Source organism: Capra hircus, chromosome 9 (genome assembly GCF_001704415.2).
Source record: "Capra hircus breed San Clemente chromosome 9, ASM170441v1, whole genome shotgun sequence".
Lineage (NCBI taxonomy): Eukaryota > Metazoa > Chordata > Mammalia > Artiodactyla > Bovidae > Capra > Capra hircus.
In genome coordinates, this window is record NC_030816.1 from 89,777,250 (window position 1) to 89,797,114 (window position 19,865).

At 49.3% G+C, this 19,865-nt stretch overlaps 1 protein-coding gene across 14 annotated transcripts in view; it reads left to right on the forward strand.

Moving 5' to 3' along the window:
- AFDN (afadin, adherens junction formation factor) overlaps positions 1-19,865 on the forward strand; it is a 111,690-nt gene that overhangs the window by 59,237 nt on the left and 32,588 nt on the right. For 8 of the 14 annotated variants that reach the window (XM_018053469.1, XM_018053478.1, XM_018053473.1 and 5 more), the window contains 11 exons: positions 46-308; positions 5,344-5,413; positions 6,638-6,756; positions 9,325-9,386; positions 9,490-9,695; positions 11,573-11,593; positions 12,318-12,463; positions 14,376-14,470; positions 14,774-15,039; positions 16,883-17,026; positions 18,306-18,504. In XM_018053469.1, the coding sequence (XP_017908958.1) occupies positions 46-308; positions 5,344-5,413; positions 6,638-6,756; positions 9,325-9,386; positions 9,490-9,695; positions 11,573-11,593; positions 12,318-12,463; positions 14,376-14,470; positions 14,774-15,039; positions 16,883-17,026; positions 18,306-18,504 (1,591 nt within the window). The remainder of the gene's footprint in view (positions 1-45; positions 309-5,343; positions 5,414-6,637; positions 6,757-9,324; positions 9,387-9,489; positions 9,696-11,572; positions 11,594-12,317; positions 12,464-14,375; positions 14,471-14,773; positions 15,040-16,882; positions 17,027-18,305; positions 18,505-19,865) is intronic. The other 6 variants (XM_018053474.1, XM_018053481.1, XM_018053475.1 and 3 more) reach the window with 1 other exon arrangement.

The window sequence follows — 19,865 nt, forward strand, 5'->3', positions numbered from 1 at the left end:
GCTCTGTGCTTGATGGAAGTTCCTTGGATTTTCCTTCCTTCCCAGTTGTTTGGTTCAGGCATCCAGCCCCATCACTGTGACCTCACGAACATGGACGGGGTGGTCACGGTCACGCCGAGGAGCATGGACGCGGAGACCTACGTGGGTGGGCAGCGCATCTCGGAGACCACGATGCTGCAGAGTGGGGTGAAGGTGCAGTTCGGGGCGTCCCACGTGTTCAAGTTCGTGGACCCCAGCCAGGACCACACGCTCCCCAAGAGACCCGTGGATGGGGGCCTGACCGCGAAGGGCCCCAGGCATAAGTCTGGGTAAGCGCGCTGGTGCCTCTGAGGATTCCGGAGAGCGCGATCGTGCCGGAGCAGATGCGAGTTAGCCGGGGACTGTGTTTTGCTGTCTTTCCATTTCTAAAAATTCAGAGTTCACCGTCTGTGGTTCAGGCTGGGTTTGGGTTCGTTTCAGAGAAGAAGAAAGGAAGGTCTTGACTGCGTCTTGAAATTGGAAGTTGTGGCTGGTTTTTTAAATTCTCTTTAAATTTTGTGTTTTAGCTGATACTTGAAAGCCGTACTTTGAGTTAGAGTGTTCTGAAGCTAGACGACTAGGCTGCTGTTGGGCTTTGTTGCGAGGCAGGTGCCGCTTGTGTTCATAGTGACAGAACAGGGTCTTCTTTAAGGGACTCGCGGCGCTGTGGCTCCCCCTGGCGCCTCTCTGAGGACCTGCGACGCGGGCCTGTGGCAGGAAAGGGAGCGCTCACTGCCTGCGGGCCGGGAGGAGGGCGCCCTCTCTGACAGTGACTGTTGTCAGCCAGTGTGCTGGCCCAGGGCTTTGCTGCTTCTGGTGCTCAGGCTGCTGGGCGGGGGTCCCGGGCCAGCAGGCGCGTGGCCTGCCCCGCGGTGTCGCAGGCCCGCCCTGGAGCCTCCCAGGCCGCTTCCAGCCGTGCCTGGGCCTTCCGTCTCCCACGTTGTCTGCTGGCGGCTCCTCGGCGGGGGATCCAGCCTCTGCCTGCTCTCTCCTCGCCACGCCTCTTGTCTGCAGCTGGGCTGGCTTCTAGGCGTTGTGCTGTCTCCTTTCCGATGGTGTTCACTGTAGCATCCCTGTCGCAAACAGTCCTGTGAGCTTCTGTGCCCTGTCAGTCTCTCGGTCTTGCTCGGATGTGCGTCTGTGAGAGCTCGGCCTCCTGCTGCTGTTCTGCCGCAGAGGGTCCTGCTTTGTGGGGCTGCAGTGTCTTGTCTAGTCACGTCTCCGGGTGAGCCGAGGTCGTGTCAGGGTGGTGCCGCTGTGGAACTCGATCACTAGTATCTTTCTCCTGCGAAACTAGTGGAAACAGCTTAGTAGTTGATTATACTGGTACTTATATGTACATCCATAACTAGCTGTGGCACCCCACAGCTCTGTTCATCTGTCCATGGACAGCCAGGAGGTTTCCCTGTCCCAGCGATGAACGTCGGGGCACCTGTGTCTTTTCAGTTTTGATCTTCTCAGGGTATATGCTCAGTAGTGGGTCATGTGCTAGTTTTATTCCTAGATTTTTTTTTTTAAGGAATCTCCATCAGTTTACATTCCCACCAACAGTGCTAAAAGGTTCTCTTTCCTCCACCCCCTCTCCAGCGTTTGTTGTTTGCAGAGTTTTTGAAGACGGCCGTTCCAACCCTGTGAGGTGACGCCTCTTTGTGGTTTGGGCTTGTGTTTCTCTAATAATGAGTGAGGCTGAGCATCTTTTCGCGTGTTTAATAGCCATCTGTATGTCTCCGTTGGAGAAGTTTTTTTTTTCCTGGTATAGAGCTGCATGAGCTGCTGGTATATTTTGGAGATTAATCCTTGGTCAGCTGTTTCATTTGCTATTATTTTCTCCCATTCTGAGGGTTATCTTTTCACTTTGTTTATAGTTTCCTTTGCTGTGCGAAAGCTTTTAAGTTTAATTAGGTCCCGCTTGTTTATTTTTGTTTTTATTTCCATTCCTCTAGGACATGGGTCACAGAGGATCTTGCTGTGATTTATGTCAGAGAGTGTCCTGCCTATGTTTTCCTCTCAGTTTTATAGTTTCTGGTCTTACATTGGGTTCAGTTCAGTTCACTTCATTTCAGTCGCTCAGTCGTGTCCGACTCTTTGCGACCCCGTGAATCACAGCATGTCAGGCCTCCCTGTCCATCACCAACTCCCGGAGTTCGCTCAGACTCACGTCCATCGAGTCTGTGTGCTATCCAGCCATCTCATCCTCTGTCGTCCCCTTCTTCTCCTGCCCCCAATCCCTCCCAGCATCAGACTCTTTTCCAATGAGTCAACTCTTCGCATGAGGTGGCCAAAGTACTGAAGCTTCAGCTTTAGCATCATTCCTTCCAAAGAAATCCCAGGGCTGATCTCTTTCAGAATGAACTCTCCTTGCAGTCCAAGGGACTCTCAAGAGTCTTCTCCAACACGACAGTTCAAAAGCACCAATTCTTCGGCGCTCAGCCTTCTTCACAGTCCAACTCTCACATCCATACATGACTACTGGAAAAACCATAGCCTTGAGTAGTTGGACCTTAGTAGGCAAAGTAATGTCTCTGCTTTTGAATATGCTATCTAGGTTGATCATAACTTTTCTTCCAAGGAGTAAGCGTCTTTTAATTTCATGGCTGCAGTCACCATCTGCAGTGATTTTGGAGCCCCCAAAAATAAAGTCTGACACTGTTTCCACCGTTTCCCCATCTATTTGCCATGAAGTGATGGGACCGGATGCCATGATCTTCGTTTTCTGAATGTTGAGCTTTAAGACAACTTTTTCACTCTCCTCTTTTCACTTTCATCAAGAGGCTTTTTAGCTCCTCTTCACTTTCTGCCATAAGGGTGGTGTCATCTGCATATCTGAGGTTATTGATATTTCTCCCGGCAATCTTGATTCCAGCTTGTGCTTCTTCCAGTCCAACGTTTCTCATGATGTACTCTGCAGATAAGTTAAATAAGCAGGGTAACAATATACAGCCTTGACGTACTCCGTTTCCTATTTGGAACCAGTCTGTTGTTCCATGTCCAGTTCTAACGGTTGATTCCTGACCTGCATACAAATTTCTCAAGAGGCAGGTTAGGTGGTCTGGTATTCCCATCTCTTAAATAATTTTCCACAGTTTATTGTGATCCACACAGTCAAAGGCTTTGGCATAGTCAATAAAGCAGAAATAGATGTTTTTCTGGAACTCTCTTGCTTTTTCCATGATCCGACAGATGTTGGCAATTTGATCTCTGGTTCCTCTGCCTTTTCTAAAACCAGCTTGAACATCAGGGAGTTCACGGTTCACGTATTGCTGAAGCCTGACTTGGAGAATTTTGAGCATTACTTTACTAGCGTGTGAGATGAGTGCAATTGTGCGATAGTTTGAGCATTCTTTTGCATTGTCTTTCTTTGGAATTGGAATGAAAACTGCCCTTTTCCAGTCCTGTGGCCACTGCTGAGTTTTCCAAATTTACATTGGGTAGAATGGACATTTTAGCTATATTAATTCTTCCAGTCCGTGAACACGAAATATCTCGTATCTTCCATTTATTTGTGTCTTCTTCCATTTCTGTGATGAATGTCTTAAAGTTTTCAGTGTATTTGGTTTTTACTTCCTTGGATAAATTTAGGTGTTCTCTACTTCTTGATGCAGTAGTGAATTGGAATTGTTTTCCTAATCCCTCTGACACTGTTACTAGTGTGTAGAAACACGTGTTTTTTGGCTCTGCAGGTCTTCGTTGCAGCGCACGGGGGCTTCTCTAGTAGAGGGACACGGCTTAGTTGCGCCGCGGCACGTGGGTCAGTCTCACTTCCCCCGCCGGGAGCGGAACCCACACCACGCGCACTGGAAGGCGGCCTGCCCGCCACTGGGCCGCCGGGGGGTCCATGCATGGACGCGGGGTTTTGTCGAATCTTGTTCTGTGTGTGTTGAGACGATCAGGTGATTTTTACCCTTCCTTTTTTTGTTAACGTGGTGTACCACGTGGATTGACTTGTGAGTACTGAACCATCTGGCATTGCTGGGATCAGTCACTGTTATCTTGGTGAATGAGCATCTTACTGTATTGTTGAATTGGGTTTGGTGATGTTTTGTTGAAATGTTTGCGTCTGTGCTCAGTGGGAATGTTGGCTTGAAAGTCTCTTTTTTTGTGGTATCCATCTTGTTTTTGGCATCAGGGCGATGATGGCTCGTAAAACGAGTTTGAAAGTGTCCCCCCACCCTCTTCTGTGTTTTGGAATAATTTGAGCATTTGTGTTAACTCTTCTTTAAATGTTTGGTGGCACTCACCAGGGAAGCCATCTGGTCCTGGACTTCAGTTTGTTGGGAGGCCATTGGTTACTGATTCACTCTCCTTTCCAGTGATTCATCTGTTCAGATTTTCTGTTTCTTCGTGCTTTAGTCTCGCGAGATTTTGTTTCTAGAAGTTTATCCATTTCTTCCGGGTTGTCCAGTTGGGGCATTGTTGTTCACAGTGGTGTGTTCTGATGTGTCTCTGTGTGTTGACTGTAGTGTCTTCTCTTTCATTTCCAGTTGACTTGAGTCCTCTCTCTCTCTCTCTCTCTCTGGGTCAGTCCAGCGCGAGGCCTGTCTGCTCGTCTTCTAAAGGAGCCGTCTCTTGGGGTCTTTGCTGCTCTCTTTCAGTCCCTCCAGTTGACTTGAGTCCTCTCTCTCTCTCTGGGTCAGTCCAGCGGGAGGCCTGTCTGCTCGTCTTCTAAAGGAGCCGTCTCTTGGGGTCTTTGCTGCTCTCTTTCAGTCCCTGTCTTGGCTATCTGCACTCGGGCTTCGTTTGCTCCTCTTACCCCGGTTCCTCAAAGGGCGCCTGACGTGTGTGTGCTCTTAGCTGCTGACCTGGGCTCTCTGTCTTCAAAGCCTTGGTGGTGGGCTGCCCCCCGGACATCTCAGTTGGTGTCGATGATCTGTGTGGGGTGATCGGTCTGGTGCTGTGTTGATGGACCCGTGTGTTCATCTCGTCTGCATCCCTGAGCACCATGCCATCATGAGCTCTGCCATCACGTCATGATCGGGTCACTTTGTAATTGTTCACATACCCAGAATGCAGTGCAGATGGGTCCATGTTACACTGGAAAATTAAGAAACTCACACAATAGAAGAGCTCCTTTTTTTCTTTATGATTCTTTTCAATTTTGTGTTCCTAGTTTTAAAAACTCCGATCTTGAGAGCATTCAGTACGTGTTGGAAAAAACAGTTCATAAAGTTAGTATAGTTTTCTTTTAGTCATTAGATTCATAGTCTGATAGTAAAGTGATTTCTTGAAGATCTTTGCACAGATATTTAACAATTTGTACTATTAAGAAGAGACTGCCTCTGATTTGAGAGCTATTAATTCTGTGGCTTTCTTGTTTTATCTCAACAGAATTGTTCAGGAGACAACTTTTGATTTAGGAGGAGACGTTCACAGTGGAATGGCCTTACCAGCGAGCAAGGTGGGTGCTTGTCTGTCACCGATAGGACCGTGTTAACGTGGCAGGGCGGCAGTGGTGAACCTCTGACGACACCCACAGGGAAGCGTGGTGCAGGCTTTGTGGGGCCTGTGTGCGGGCAGCCTGTGTCTTGTGGTCCGTGGGAACGGCCGCAGAGGCCAGGAGCTTGTGCTTTTTTCTCCAAGTGGTATGTCCCAGGCTTGTCCTCTAGGACTGGACTCCGTGCTCAGATCAGGTCACCCCAGAGGTCACGGCTGCTGCGCTTGTGACCTCAGCTTGGTCCCAGCTCCCGGCCACCTCCTTCTCTCTGCGGGCACCGCTCTTGCCCGGAACCCTTCTCTCCTGCACCGTGCTTGCTCTGGGTGGCAGCCTGCTGCCGGGGAGAGGCTCCCCCACCCCGCCTCGACCTGGGCCTGAGACGGCAGCTGCTTCTTTCTCTGTAGTTGCTGTCTTGCCGCTGCTTCCTGGGGTGGGTTGGTTGGTGGCTGGGACACGGGGAAGCTGGGTCTCTCCACTTCCCTGTCACTGTTCTATAACATAAAAGTTGTACTACACGCTGTTTACAACATGCAGAAAAGTGTCTTTTCAGAGCAGGCTGTGCAGCCTCGTTTGGGGGCGACGCAAGGAGTGGGAGGTGCGTTCTGCGCAGGGTATGTCACTCCCTGCTTGGTGGGCTCCGTGCCTGCGCTCAGTGCCTACAGGGAGGGCACTGAGAAGTCTGGCAGAGATTTTTGCTGCACTGAACTTTGCACCTGAATGTGTTGGTCTGTTCTGATGGTTCTCTGAGCGTTGGTCGCTATCCCCACTGGCCTCAGGCTGCTGACAGTGGGCACTGCTTGGAGGGGCTTCTGTGCCCCACGTGGGTTGCCCTGCGGGTGTCCTTTCCTTGTGTCGATTAAGGGCAGGACATGAGCCAGTTTCTGCACTGAGTTCTCTGTTGGGGTTTGCGCTGTCATGAGTGAGCTTGCACATCCTTTCTTAAAACAAGTAAAATAGAGACCTGCCTCTTCACCCCACGCGTGTGCTCTCTCTGCTGTGTCCTGACCCGAGAAGCGCGTGGGGTCCAGATGCCGCGGGGGCCCTCTCTGCCCAGGACGTGGGCTCTGAGTGCTCGGGTGCGCGGCTGTGGCCCCTCTCCCTGGCCCCCGCCCACATCCCCTGCAACACCAGGTGTCACACACGGTTGGCCACATACTCTGTTTAAGCGCCTATGTCTCCCCGGCTCAGAGCGCCGCCAGGCTGGACAGCGGCAGGACGCCGTCCGCGCCCAGCACTGCCGAGCGAGGGATGGTGAAGCCGGTGGTCCGCGTGGAGCAGCAGCTGGACTACCACCGGCAGGACAGCAGGTGGGGCAGGGCCCTGGGCGCCCGGGGCTGGGGCGGGCACAGAGGGGCTGGGGCAGGGGCCCGCTCTCGGGGTCCAGCTGACACCTCAGGGGTGTGGGCAGGACCTTACGGGCATTTCCTTTCCATGTCACCGGATTAAAAAAGAAAATGCTTCATTGGCAGTCGTATCCCTCACTTTATACCTCGACCATGTCTAGGTGAAGTAGAAGACTGAATTAAAATGTTGCTATGTTAAATATGGTAGCTACTCTGTAAAAACAGGAGAAAGGGAATTTTTAGAGGATTTTAATCATTTGGTAATTTTTATTTTTAAATAAGCCTAGTCATTCTACCCATATCTAGAAGAAGTGGCGTTGAAGCTGCGTGTTCAGGGGTCAGAGTGACCACCTGCCCTTTCCCTGCTCCAGTGACTCTGACAGACGAGATGTCGTTTCTGCTGCGGGTGTTGTTCTTGCTTAGATCCTTTGAACAGAGAGCTTGGAGCTTTTCTTCCTTCCTTTTCTCAGGGTTTCTCAGTGTGCGTCACCTTAATAAGTAAGGGTTCTGTTTCCCTGTGACTGGTAGCATGCTTCGGTGTAGGAGGGCAGATGGTTCGGTTCGGTGCTGAGATGGAAGCAGGGAGCATCGTTTGACTCTCACCATCACGGTCAGCAGTGGACCTCAGATTGTTGATGGAGCTCTTCGGACCCTGCAGCCCCAGTAACCAGGGCATTAGCCAGGGCTGCTCGGGGACCAGTTGAGTGACAGGTTGCAGGTGCAGTTCTTACATCTTGCAGCAGAGGGCACTGTGCCTCCTAAGATTTTAGTGACATTCATCCCAGTCATTAAATCTGTAGACTCATACGGGAACCTCATGTTTTTACCTCGTTTTTATTGTCTGCTTTTGGTTATTATTCAGTATTTTTTTGTGAATTTTTTATAATTACAGTATGAATTATATTTCAGGTTTTTTTTTAGCTATAATTATGAGTAGTCTGCTTTCTGTGTCCATGCTTGTTTTTGGCAGCGTGTTATAGAGTAAGATGTTCAGGATGCTGAGTTAGTACTATGCGGAGTACCTCCGTCTGCTTATAAGGTGATCGAGGTGTATGTATAGTGGTTCTTAGCCCACAGATATTTGAAGAAGCAAATAACTGATATGGGGCAGGGGAAGACTGATGGGCATAATGTCTTCAGGATATGAAAAATTAATAAGTATACACAGTTAATAAGTAAATGTAGTATAATATGGCATCAAAATAACCATGTGATGATTAATTGTATGTTAGGAATTATTTCTTCTATGAGCATATATCTTAATTAAATTTTTTGCAAGGGCCTTTGTTTTGGCAAGACTTATTAAACTTCTCCTTGAGATGTAAATCTATGTCACTTTGTGGATATGAAGACGGTAATGGAAACGTGGTTCTTCCCATTCCAGTCTCTCGTTTTTCACATCTGCAGTTCTCTTCACTGGTTTAGTCATAAAATCTGAGAGGCTTAATCAGTGAATGATTTAATACTAATTTTAGTCAAGGAAAAAATCTTTTTGAACAATGGGAATAACTTTTAAAGTATGACTGACACATTTTTTTAATTTTTCAATGAGAATTTAAGTTCCTTATTTTTATTAGATTTGTTGAAGTGATAAAGCATTAAGAAAATTGGTAAACTTTACCCAGCTTCATGTTGTGGGTATTAAATTGAAAAATAAGCGCTTTGTCTACAGTTCTAGATGTTTACAATACGGCAGTGTAAGAAAGACATATTAAAAATCATTGAGCTTTTGAATAATATTCTAAGAGCATTTTTATACCTAAAGCATGGAGTTAAATCCAAATTAATAAATTACAGACTGGGTAATAAATTCGGAAGCACATAATTTGGTGAAAAGAAGGTTTTTGTTTTTGCTTTTGACGTCTATAGTAGCTTGAATGGATTCCTGTTGTATCTTCCCCTTACTCGTCTTTGGTGCGCGGAAAAGGCGAACTTGGCAGGACGAGACTGTTGCTGGGGCTGCTGCGGCTCTCCGAGCCGGCCCATAGCCCTGTGGTCAGCGGCCTCAGTCACCCTGGGGTGCCGTCCTGTGCGCCTGAGCAGATGCTGACACGGCGCAGCTGCGGGCTGCACTGGCGGGGACTGCCCGGCTGACTTGACCAGGAGAGGCAGGCAATGTCCGGCTGTTGGGGCGTTTTTCCCTCTCTCGTGTGAGAGCTCAGTTTCAAGCTCAGAGAGCTTTAGACTTTCTCTTTGTCCCAGTGGTGTCTGTCACTGTTACTCGAGCCATCGTGGTAGCGGGTGCCCGGCAGGCCCATCTCTACAGTGCAGGGCGCCTTCATCAAGAACAGACTCGTGGTTGGCTGTGTTCTCCTGACAGAAGCAGATACTCAGGATCTGACCCATGAGCAGCCGGGCTAGGATGACCCCCAGTTCCCTCTCCCACATACTGGAATAGGCTCCACGTGAAAATGAGCCAAGACTCTGTATGCAGTATTAACTTTTAAAAAATAGCTGCAGAATCCACAGTTTGTTGGGGTGCTGTTAGCTAATGTGACCTGGTTTTAAGAGACGGCCACTTTGCTCTTTCAGAACTCAGGATGCTCCCGGGCCTGACCTGATTCTGCCTGCAAGCATTGAATTCAGGGAAAGTTGTGAGTAATTTCAGAGTCTACTGGTAGTGAATTATTTCTTATTCCATTTTTCTTCATCTGAGTTTTCATGTTTCTTTTTTTCTGTTTTGAAATCTTTTCACAGCTGAAGATTCATTTTTATCCGCCATTATAAATTACACGAATAGCTCTACAGTCCATTTTAAGCTGTCACCCACATACGTGCTGTACATGGCGTGTCGGTATGTATTGTCCAGCCAGTACAGACCCGACGCCAGCCCGGCGGAGCGCACGCACAAAGTCATGGCCCTCGTCAGCAGGATGGTGAGCATGATGGAAGGGGTGATCCAGGTGAGCTCTGACGCGGGGCCGCCCCAGCCCGTGACTGGCGGCAGCTTTCAAAGCAACTGAGTCAGTTGCTTTTTTTTTTAACGTTTCAGATTTGCTTACATGCTTGACTTTATCCGAATAATTTTTTTTCTAAAGCAAAAGTTGTATAAGGATTCAAAACTGTATAGGTTTAAAAGTTGAAATGCAAACCTTGCTTTTGTTTCCTTTCCTACAAAATTTAAGGGAAGGGAAAGTTAGTGTCATACAATGATCGCGAAAAAGACCCTTAAAATTACACTAGGTGCGAGAGGGCATTGAGAATTAAAAAATAATTCACGTATCGTAAGATGAACCGTTACAAAGTGAGTAGCCAGGTCGCATTCAGGGCCCCTCAGTGCTATGCGGGTGCCTTTTCTTGGCTCCATGGGGTCCCTGTCCCTCCTGACAAAACCCCTCACCCACCAAGCAGTTCCCTGCATCACCTGCCCCATGGGTCCCTGACGACCACCTGCAGAATCTTTCAGTTGCTGTAAAAAAGGACTCGCTCTTTGACTGTGGCCCCACCAGGCTGCTGGTAGTTGGCCTCTGGGTTTCTCGTCATGGGCGTAGGTATCGTGGATGTGATGACATTTCTCACTCACGATGAAAATCAGGCTCAACTTCTTTCATAAACCAGTTTTCAAATTTCAGAAAATTAGCATGTTGTCTTGGAATGGTTTGTTTCCTTTATTACTGTTTGCCTACAGTTGATAAAATTGGCATAACAGTTTTCACACTTAGAGGTAACTTGAAGATTTAATCTTTAAAGTCCTTAAATTTACAGACTTCTAAAAAAGTTTTCCTAAACCACATGTCAGCATTATTCAGCTGTGACACTCTAGGTACGTGATCTTAAGCGACACAGTTAGATGATTTGGTTGCTTTTTTCCTGTCAGGATAGTTGGAGGCAAGCTAATCTTTTCATCCCCTTAGAACTGCCATAGAAGGCTTTTTTAACATTTTCAAAAAAAGGTTTCTCCTGTGTGAGTGGTTAGCCTGTGACTCTGAGGAGTTTAAGAGTCCTTCCCCTGAGGGAGGAAGTAGATGAACAGGAAGCTCTTCTGTTGGGCACGATCGTGTTACTCCTGTAATTTTATACACAAATGTGGATTTCCTTTTCAGCTGTTGTTCAGAGCTGCCGTCTGTCTCCCTCGTGCTTGGATTTCAGATTATGAAACTCCCATCAGCAGACACTTGGGATGGGCTTATCTTACTGGAACTGGCAGTGAAATCACATTATTAAGGCTTTCATACTTAAGATCTAGGTTTAGTGTGTGATTGAAAGAATCTTGAATTTTAGGGAGGAATTTTAGAATAATTAAAAATCTTTAATTTATAAGAAACCTACTTGGAAAAAGCAATTTGCTCCTTTGTAGTATAGAAATAATACAAGTTTTTGATACATTTTAGAGTTTTCAACGCTTAGTGTTTTTGTTGGTCTTTCCTGTGCCTCATCCTCACTAGCTGGTCCAGGGGAACAGACTCTGAGGTCATGGACCTCTAGGTCGTCTCACACACACAGGGCTGCTCAGAGATGTTAGGAAGCCCGTTCTCTGTAAATCTTTCAAAGAAATTGGTGTATTCACTTGTTCATTGCAACATCTTCTATACAGAGAAAGTCTAGGAACTCCCTTAGTTTTTGTGCCTGTGTTAAGAGGAGGAAGCCCCCCCTTTATGCCCTAGATTCCCCGAGCTCCTCGCAGCCACAAGGAGTGTGTAACATGGAATAGTGTAACTAAATGTCGTGCCCTCATGTCGTGCCTTCATGTTAGTGTTTTGATTTTTTTTTAACGATCATGACTGTTTACGAGTTTCTTTCTCTCGTTCTGCTTGGTTTCCCCTCGTCTGTTTTTCTCCAGGAAGTAGACCAGGTTGATCAGGTAGGACATACTGCTGGGAGCCGATCCTAGCTGTGTTGGCTTAGCTGAGTTTCTCATGCTGCTTCCATGTCAAAGTACAAAACAACTGGACTGAGGCTCATAACACTCATTCAGCAGCTGGAACATGCAGTACTAAAATCCTTTTTTGACTGTGCAACCTTTATCAGCATTTCATAACTTCTGCTTAATGCACTTCAGTGTGGATATGAAATGACAACAGTTCTGTTTCTCCTCTTTGTTGTTTACCCTTGGTTCCTATTCTTTGGATCTCATCTGAGGTTGCCTGGCCTGCTCATGTGGTCGGGAGATGACGCGATAGATCAGTACTTGATACCAAGTTGCTTGGTGTCCTTGCCAGTGACTTCGAGTATCAGGGTGGCGGTGGGTAACCATGGATATGTGTGTGTGCGTCACAGATTACCAGATACAGTGCAGCCTCCAATTCGGTGTTGGTATTGATGGCTCCTTTCCGCACTGGTGCCATAAATTGTTGCTCACTAGAGCCATGTGTCTGTACCTGAATCCTGAGAAGTTGCAGTGGGGCTGACTGCCCATTGCTGCATCTGCACCCAAATTCCTCTGCAAGTATCTGGTATCTGTGCTCAGTGCCCTGGCGAGAATGGGGAGGTGCTGGTCTGTCTTCGGCAGCTTTTCAGGAGCATTCCTTTCGTCTGTGCTGTTTGTTTGTCCTGTGGCTGCTGACGGAGCTGCCTTCTGTCTGCAGAAACAGAAGAACATTGCAGGGGCCCTTGCCTTCTGGATGGCCAACGCGTCCGAGCTGCTCAACTTCATCAAGCAGGACCGAGACCTCAGTCGGATCACGCTGGATGCACAGGACGTCCTGGCGCACTTGGTGCAGATGGCCTTCAAGTGAGAGCCCACGTCTGTGAAGCCTTCAGTCACTCTTTCTCTTTAAATCTTCAGAGCTCATTCTAAAGATTTTTATTCACCCTAACCGAAGATAGATATCAAGAAGTGTCAGTGTTGTTCAGTTGCTAAGTCATGTCCGACTCTTTGCCACCCCATAGACTGCAGCATGCCAGGACTCCCTGCCCTTCACTGTCTGCTGGAGCTTGCTCAAACACCTCATGACCATTGAGTCGGTGATGCCGTCCAACCACCTGGTCCTCTGCCACCCCTTCTCCTCCTGCCCTCAGTCTTTCCCGGCATCAGAGCCTTTTCCAGTGAATTGGCTCTTCGCATCAGGTGGCCATTTGAGTTTCAGCTTCAGCATCAGTCCTTCCACTGAATGCTGCTGCTGCTAAGTTGCTTCAGTCGTTTCCGACTGTGTGCAACCCCATAGACGGCAGCCCACCAGGCTCCCCCATCCCTGGGATTCTCCAGGCAAGAACACTGGAATGGGTTGCCATTTCCTTCTCCAATGGCATGAAAGTGAAAAGTGAAAGTGAAGTCGTTCAGTCGTGTCCGACTCTTCGAGTCCCTGTGGACTGCAGCCCACTAGGCTCCTCTGTCCATGGGATTTTCCAGGCAAGAGTACCGGAGTGGGGTGCCATCGCCTTCTCCACTCCTGATAAATATTCAGGACTAATTTCCTTTAGGATTGACTGGTTGGATCTCCTTGCAATCCAAGGGACTCTCAAGAGTCTTGTCCAACACCACAGTTCAAAAGCATCAATTCTTCAGTGCTCAGCCTTCTTTATGGTCCAACTCTCACATGCATACATGACAGCTGGTAAACCTTAGCTTTGCCTGTACGGACCTTTGTCAGCAAAGTAATGTCTCTGCTTTTTAATATGCTGTCTAGGTTTGTCATAGGTTTGCTTCGAAGGGGAAGTGTCTTTTAAAATTTCATGGCTGCAGTTACCCTTCACAGTGATTTTGAAGCCCGAGACCAGATGTCATGATATTACTTGTTTTTTGCCTTTTTTTTTTTCACTTTATTTCTAATTGAAGGATAATTGCTTTATAAATAATGATTTGATTTCTGCCATACATCAGCATGAATTAGGCATGGATGTACATGTGTCCCCTCCCTCTTGAGATATCTTAGGTTTTGAATGTTGATTTTCAAGCCAGCTTTTTCACTTTTCTCTTTCACTCTTACCAAGAGGCTCTTTAGTTCCTCTTCACTTTCTGCCATAAGGGTGATGTCATCTGCGTATCTGAGGTTATTGATATTCCTCCTGGCAATCTTGATTCCAGCTTGTGCTTCATCCAGTCCAGCATTTCACATGATACCCTCTGTGTAGAAGTTAAATAAGCAGGGTGACAGTATACAGCCTCGATGTACTCCTTTCCCAATTTGGAACCAGTTTGTTTTTCCATGTCCGATTCTAACTATTGCTTCTTGACCCACATACAAGTAAAGTAGTCTGGTGTTCCCATCTTTTTAAGAATTTACCACCGTTCACTGTGTTTCACACAGTCAAATAGTCAATAAAGCAGAAGTAGATGTTTTTCTGGGATTCCCTTGCTTTCTCTATGATTGAATGGATGTTCGCAATTTGATCTTTGGTTCCTCTGCCTTTTTCTAAACCCAGCTTGTACATCTGGAAATTCTCAGTTCAGGTACCATTGAACCCTAGCTGGAAGGATTTTGAGCATTAGTTTACTAGTATGTGAGCACAGATGAAGCATAAATAGCTACACGCAGAATGTGTCGGTTTAATAAATTGAGCTCAATTAAGTATGAAACCTGAGAGGAAAACCATTATATAGATGTTGTGCATGGAAGATATTTCTAAACAGTACATATTGTTTTACCTGTGTGATAGTAGCAGGGCGTCATGCTGAGGTTATTAAAACTGTCAATGTTTTTCAGGTACTTGGTTCACTGTCTGCAGTCAGAGCTGAATAATTACATGCCTGCTTTTCTGGATGACCCTGAAGAGGACAGTCTGCAGAGACCAAAAATAGGTTAGGCCTTTGTCTTTCTGCTTCAGCCCCTCCTTCCCGCCTCTGCGTTTACCTTCATTTTAATATCCGCGGTCTGAGGGGCACTCGCCTCAGCGTCCGCGGTCTGAGGGGCGGGTGTGATCAGAGTCCACGGGACGGCCTCCTGGTGTGGCGAACCCCCTTGTGTTCCATACAGGAACAGCTCTCATCTTGGGGGCCCTGCTGGGGCTCTCGGTCGGTGCGGTGGACACCAGCGTGTGGCTGGACGGGCAGGTGTCGAGCAGAGGGGGGCGGCCGCTGACCACGAGCCCTCTCCCCTCACAGACGACGTGCTGCACACACTCACGGGCGCCATGTCCCTGCTGCGTCGCTGCCGGGTCAACGCCGCGCTGACCATCCAGCTCTTCTCCCAGCTCTTCCACTTCATCAACATGTGGCTGTTCAACCGGCTGGTGACCGAGCCCGAGTCGGGGCTCTGCTCCCACTACTGGGGCGCCATCCTCCGCCAGCAGCTCGGGCACGTGGAGGCCTGGGCCGAGAAGCAGGGCCTGGAGCTGGCGGCTGACTGCCACCTGAGCCGGATCGTGCAGGTGGGTGGGGCCGGCCTCGTGGCCGCGTGGTCCCCAGCGTCTCTGACTCCCCCGGGGCGTCTCGGCTCCTCCCCGGGGTCTTCATGTGCGCTTAGGATGAGACAGTGGTGTACCCCTCTGCCTGGGCCGCGCTCACAAGGAACAGCAATCTGGTAGCTTAAACAAAAGCACTTTGTCCTGGGGGCTGGAGGTCTGAGACTGAGGTCGGGGCACAGTGGTTCCCAGAGGGAGAGCCTGTCGGTAGCTCCCGAGCCTTCCACTGCGGCTGCTGGTCTCCAGCATCCTGCCTGCACCTCCGTCTTCAGGAGGCCTCTCCCAGGCCACATCTCTGCCCCAGCCTCCGCCTTTCATAGGGACCCCAGACCTACTGACTTCAGTTAACTTGATTCCTTCTCTCAAGATCCTTTCTCGAGATGAGGTCACAGTCTGAAGTTTACCCCAGGTTTACCCCCTGAGTGTTGGGGTTTCACAGTGTGAATTTCAGAGGACACAGTACAGCCTGTAACAGGTGGTGATCAGCAGAATAAACACCTGAAACAGTGAGGCATGTGTCATGAAGCTACACACACAGAGAGAAACTCTGATTTTAAAATGGATGATAGCTGGCACTTTAAAAATACGGAGAATGAAATGGGTAACCAACAAGGCCCTCCTGCAGAGCACAGAGAGCGCTGCTCAGCATCCTGCTAGCCTAAACGAGGAGGGGATTTGAAAGAGAGTGGATTCATGTGTGTGCATAACCAAATCCCTTTACCATGCACCTGAGACTTCACACAGCACTGTTAACCAGCTGCACTCCAGTGTGTGTGACATAGCCAGTCAGGGCTGCAAGCTGGGCAACCCCAGAGCAGAAGCCTGTAGTAGAAACACAGATGAGAGAGAGGGCTGTGCACACCCCCCTCAGGAACTCATCACATCACAGGAAGAGGGTAGGAGCAGCAGAAGGGACACGGGACGCACGAGAGCCTGGTCCTCACGGCTTCGCCCACCCTGGCGCTTTCCTGGTGCTTGGAGGCTAGACCCTGGTGCCGTGCAGTTAAGGGAAAGCGTCCCTGTAGCCTGTTTTGTTATTTTTAGTGTGTAATTCTGTATTTTTTTTCTCAATCTCGTAAAGAGATACAGTGTAGAGCTTTCTGCTCTTTTACTTTGATTGACTCAGCTAGTTATTAGAAAGGTCATTACAATGTGATTTTATTCAGACCTTAGTAATGGTAATCTGGTTATATAAGTGTTTAAAGTTTCTAGTGAAGTCCCTCAGCTGTGTCCGACTCTTTGTGACCCCATGGACTGTAGCCTACCGGGCTCCTCCGTCCATGGGATTTTCCAGGCAAGAGTACTGGAGTGGGTTGCCATTTCCTTCTCCAGAGGATCTTCCCTACCCAGGGCTCGAACCCTGGTCTCCCGCAGTGTAGGCAGATGCTTTACCGTATGAGCCATAGGGCTTTTAAAATGCTTTTTGCACATAAATTATTGGGTCTTACTATACATACAATTTTAATAAAAGAAGATCCCCTGGAGAAGGAAATGGCAACCCACTCCAGCACTCTTGCCTGGAAAATCCCATGGACGGAGGAGCCTGGCAGGCTACAGTCCGTTGAGTCACAGAGTCAGATACGCCTGAATCTGTGGCGCACACACATGAGGTCATCTAACACCTGTAACTAGACGGTGCTTTGAGTTCAACTTGACACATATAGGTAATGGGAATGGAAATGTGTTTTCCTAAAAACACCCTGCATTTTAAAGTCAAATTAGCAAGTTACTTCAGTTTCACAAATATTACCTAACAGGGAATATCTATGAAACACTTTTAAATCATGGTTTTCCTGCTGCTTGTTCACAGGCCACCACTTTGCTTACGATGGACAAGTACGCACCTGATGACGTTCCAAACATAAGCAGCGCCTGCTTCAAGCTGAACTCCCTGCAGCTGCAAGCCTTGCTGCAGAATTACCACTGTGCGCCCGACGAGCCTTTTGTCCCTGCGGTGAGTGGGGTGCCAGTCGGCACGCATCACGTCTGTGCAGGAAAAGCAGAAGGGATCGAGAAAGTTTATGCAGTCGTCTTCTAAGGTCACTTTTGCTGTTGACATTTGTAGGAGTTAGGGTTCCGTGCAAGAAGTAGAAACCACGTAAGCGTTTTAAGTAGACGAGGATTTAATGCAGGGAACGAGGTTCTTGGAAAGCCAGGGCAGGGAGTGAGGAAGTTGCCCTCACCCTGAGTTTGAGGGCTCAGCGCTGTGACCCGAGACTCCAGGGCCCCTCACATCAGCAATCAGCAACAGGGCAGGGCCTCCCCCGGGGCTGCCTCTCAGAGCTGTGCCGAGGTGCCTGCCTGAGGAAATCAGATCCTCACGCACAGCCGAGTCTGCGGTCCACAGATCTCTGCAGGGGAGCAGAGAGCACAGAGAAGCGTGCGCGATGTAGCCGGCTCTTCATGAAATGCCGCCCGAGCACAGCCCCGCGGGAGCAGCAGCTGGACGCAGGCATCCTGGGAGTCGAGTGTGCAGGGGACCCGATCCCACGGATAGCTTCACCTCCAGTGCTGAGTGTTTGCCGACAGAAGGCGGGGGCCAAAACCCAGAACCCACTGTCCCCAGACAGACTGGGTCACAATCCTGAAAGGGGGCCTGATGTGGCTGCATGTTGGGAGGGGGCCGTGACCACACAGCCCCGCGGGAGGGTAGAGCTGCGGCCCACACTCTGGGCTCAGGGACACAGGAGGCCCCAGGGAGAAGAGGACAGGGCAGGGAGGGCAGCTTCTCTGGGTGTCGTTCTGTCCCCTCCCTGGGGTGAGGAGGGAGTGTTCACTCTGTGAACTGTCCTGTAAGTACATAATCTAGTAACTGGAAGTTCTTAAGCAGAAATCACCTGTAAACCCATCATAAGGCAACAACCTCTACATAACCTGGGAATATGTATTTTTTTAAATAAAGTTATTAGCAACTCGATGTTTTAACAGTGTGTAAGGAAAAATTATTTTTGAAAAGGAAAAAGACCTTCTTGCAATCAAACAATTTCTGTTTAGAACTACAGATGTTTATTCACAAATTAATAGTATCTTTAGCGCAAACAGTGGGAGTGTGTGCTGTGCTAGTGCTCGCTTGCTCCCCAGGCCGGTCTGAGCTGCAGATGGACTGGCTTCCCCTCTGGGAGGCACCCTGTGTGTGTGTGGCCACACCCCGCGTGACCAAGCGCGTCTGGTCGTCACTGGCCAGCCACACCGCGTGCCGAGCATCTTCCAAGCCCGCATCTGTTTCTGAACAGGACCTGATCGCGAACGTGGTGGCCGTGGCTGAGAATACGGCGGACGAACTTGCACGCAGTGATGGGCGGGAGGTGCGGCTGGAGGAGGACCCTGACCTGCAGCTGCCCTTCCTCCTGCCCGAGGATGGCTACTCCTGCGACGTTGTCAGGAACGTCCCCAGCGGCCTGCAGGAGTTCCTGGACCCTCTCTGTCAGAGAGGTGGGTCGCCTTCCCAGCCCGGGCGTCTGCACTCCCTGTGTGACAGCGGGCCTCGTGCTCGCTGTGTGTTGACGTGTGTCACGCCACCCCATGTGCGCACGCCCGGTGCGCTTCTGGGAAGGTCGGGGCCCGGGGAATGGAGGGATGCGGTCAGTGGTGACGTGGGGTCAGAGCCAGGCATAGTGCAGCCACCCGGGGCCTCTGCTCGCCGGCCCTGGCGCTGTCCTCTCTCCGGTTCCGTGTGCGCATGGGGCTCTGTCCGTCCCGTGTGTCGGTGCCACCCAAGCAGAGCAGGCAGCAGCAGGGCCAGACAAGCCCCGAGCCTCCCGTCACTCTGACCTTCCACCTGGGCGGTGGGCACAGCCAAGCCAAGTGTCCCCCCACGGTTGTCTTGAGGCCGGAGTGGAGCCCCGTGGTGCTGCAGCGCAGGGTGAGCCCGTGCGTGTGGTGAGGGTGCGCACACTCGATGCAGCAGCGCGTTTCCCTGGGTCTGTCTGCCTTCGTGTGGTGTGTGTGGAGGACACGTTTCAGAGGTTTTGCAGCTTTAGTTCCAGACCACGGCAGTGAGTGTTGTAGAAAATCAAGTCACATCAAGGTTTTGGTTTCCCATTGTGTGTGGAATTAAAGTTTACACCAAGCTGCAGTCTGTTGAGTGTGCAAAAGCTGTGTGTCTGAAAAACAGTAGACAAATTCCTATATTGCTGGGCTTCCCTGGTGGTCCAGCAGTTTAGAATATGGCTTGCAATGCAAGGGACAACCCCTGGTTCAATCCCTGGCCTGGGAATATGCCACATGCCACAGGGCCCGCAAGCCAGCAGGTTGCAACCACTTTAAGCCCCCAAGTCTAGAGTCTGTGCTCTGCCGCAGGAGAAGGCACTATAGTGGGAAGCTTGCATACCGCAGCAAAGAGTAGCCCCTGCGTGTTGCAAGTAGAGAAAGCCTGTGCAGCACCAAAGACCCAGTGCAGCCAAAATTAAAATTAAATATTTTAAAATACTTTATTGCTAAAAACTGTTAATCACCACCCAAGCCTTCAGCAAGTCTTAAGTCATCAACATTTCAGAACCGTGATAGTTATGATAAACAGTGGGGAGAGAAACAAAGGGTAGCTGATATTTCAGCAAAACTGGATTGAGACAGTGACTTTTAAAAAAATGAAAGGCTAAAACGAGATAAAATTCATTTATGTCATTATTATAATTGAGTGTGTTTGTGACATCTTTTTCTCATCTACCGCAGACAGCCTCATAACTGTCCTGAGTTAGCCAGGTGATCCTTGCTGGGGGCGGGGGTGCAGCGAGGACCCCCGTGGGACAGCCAGGACCCCCGGTGCCAGGGGCACCCAGCATGCAGTGTGCTCT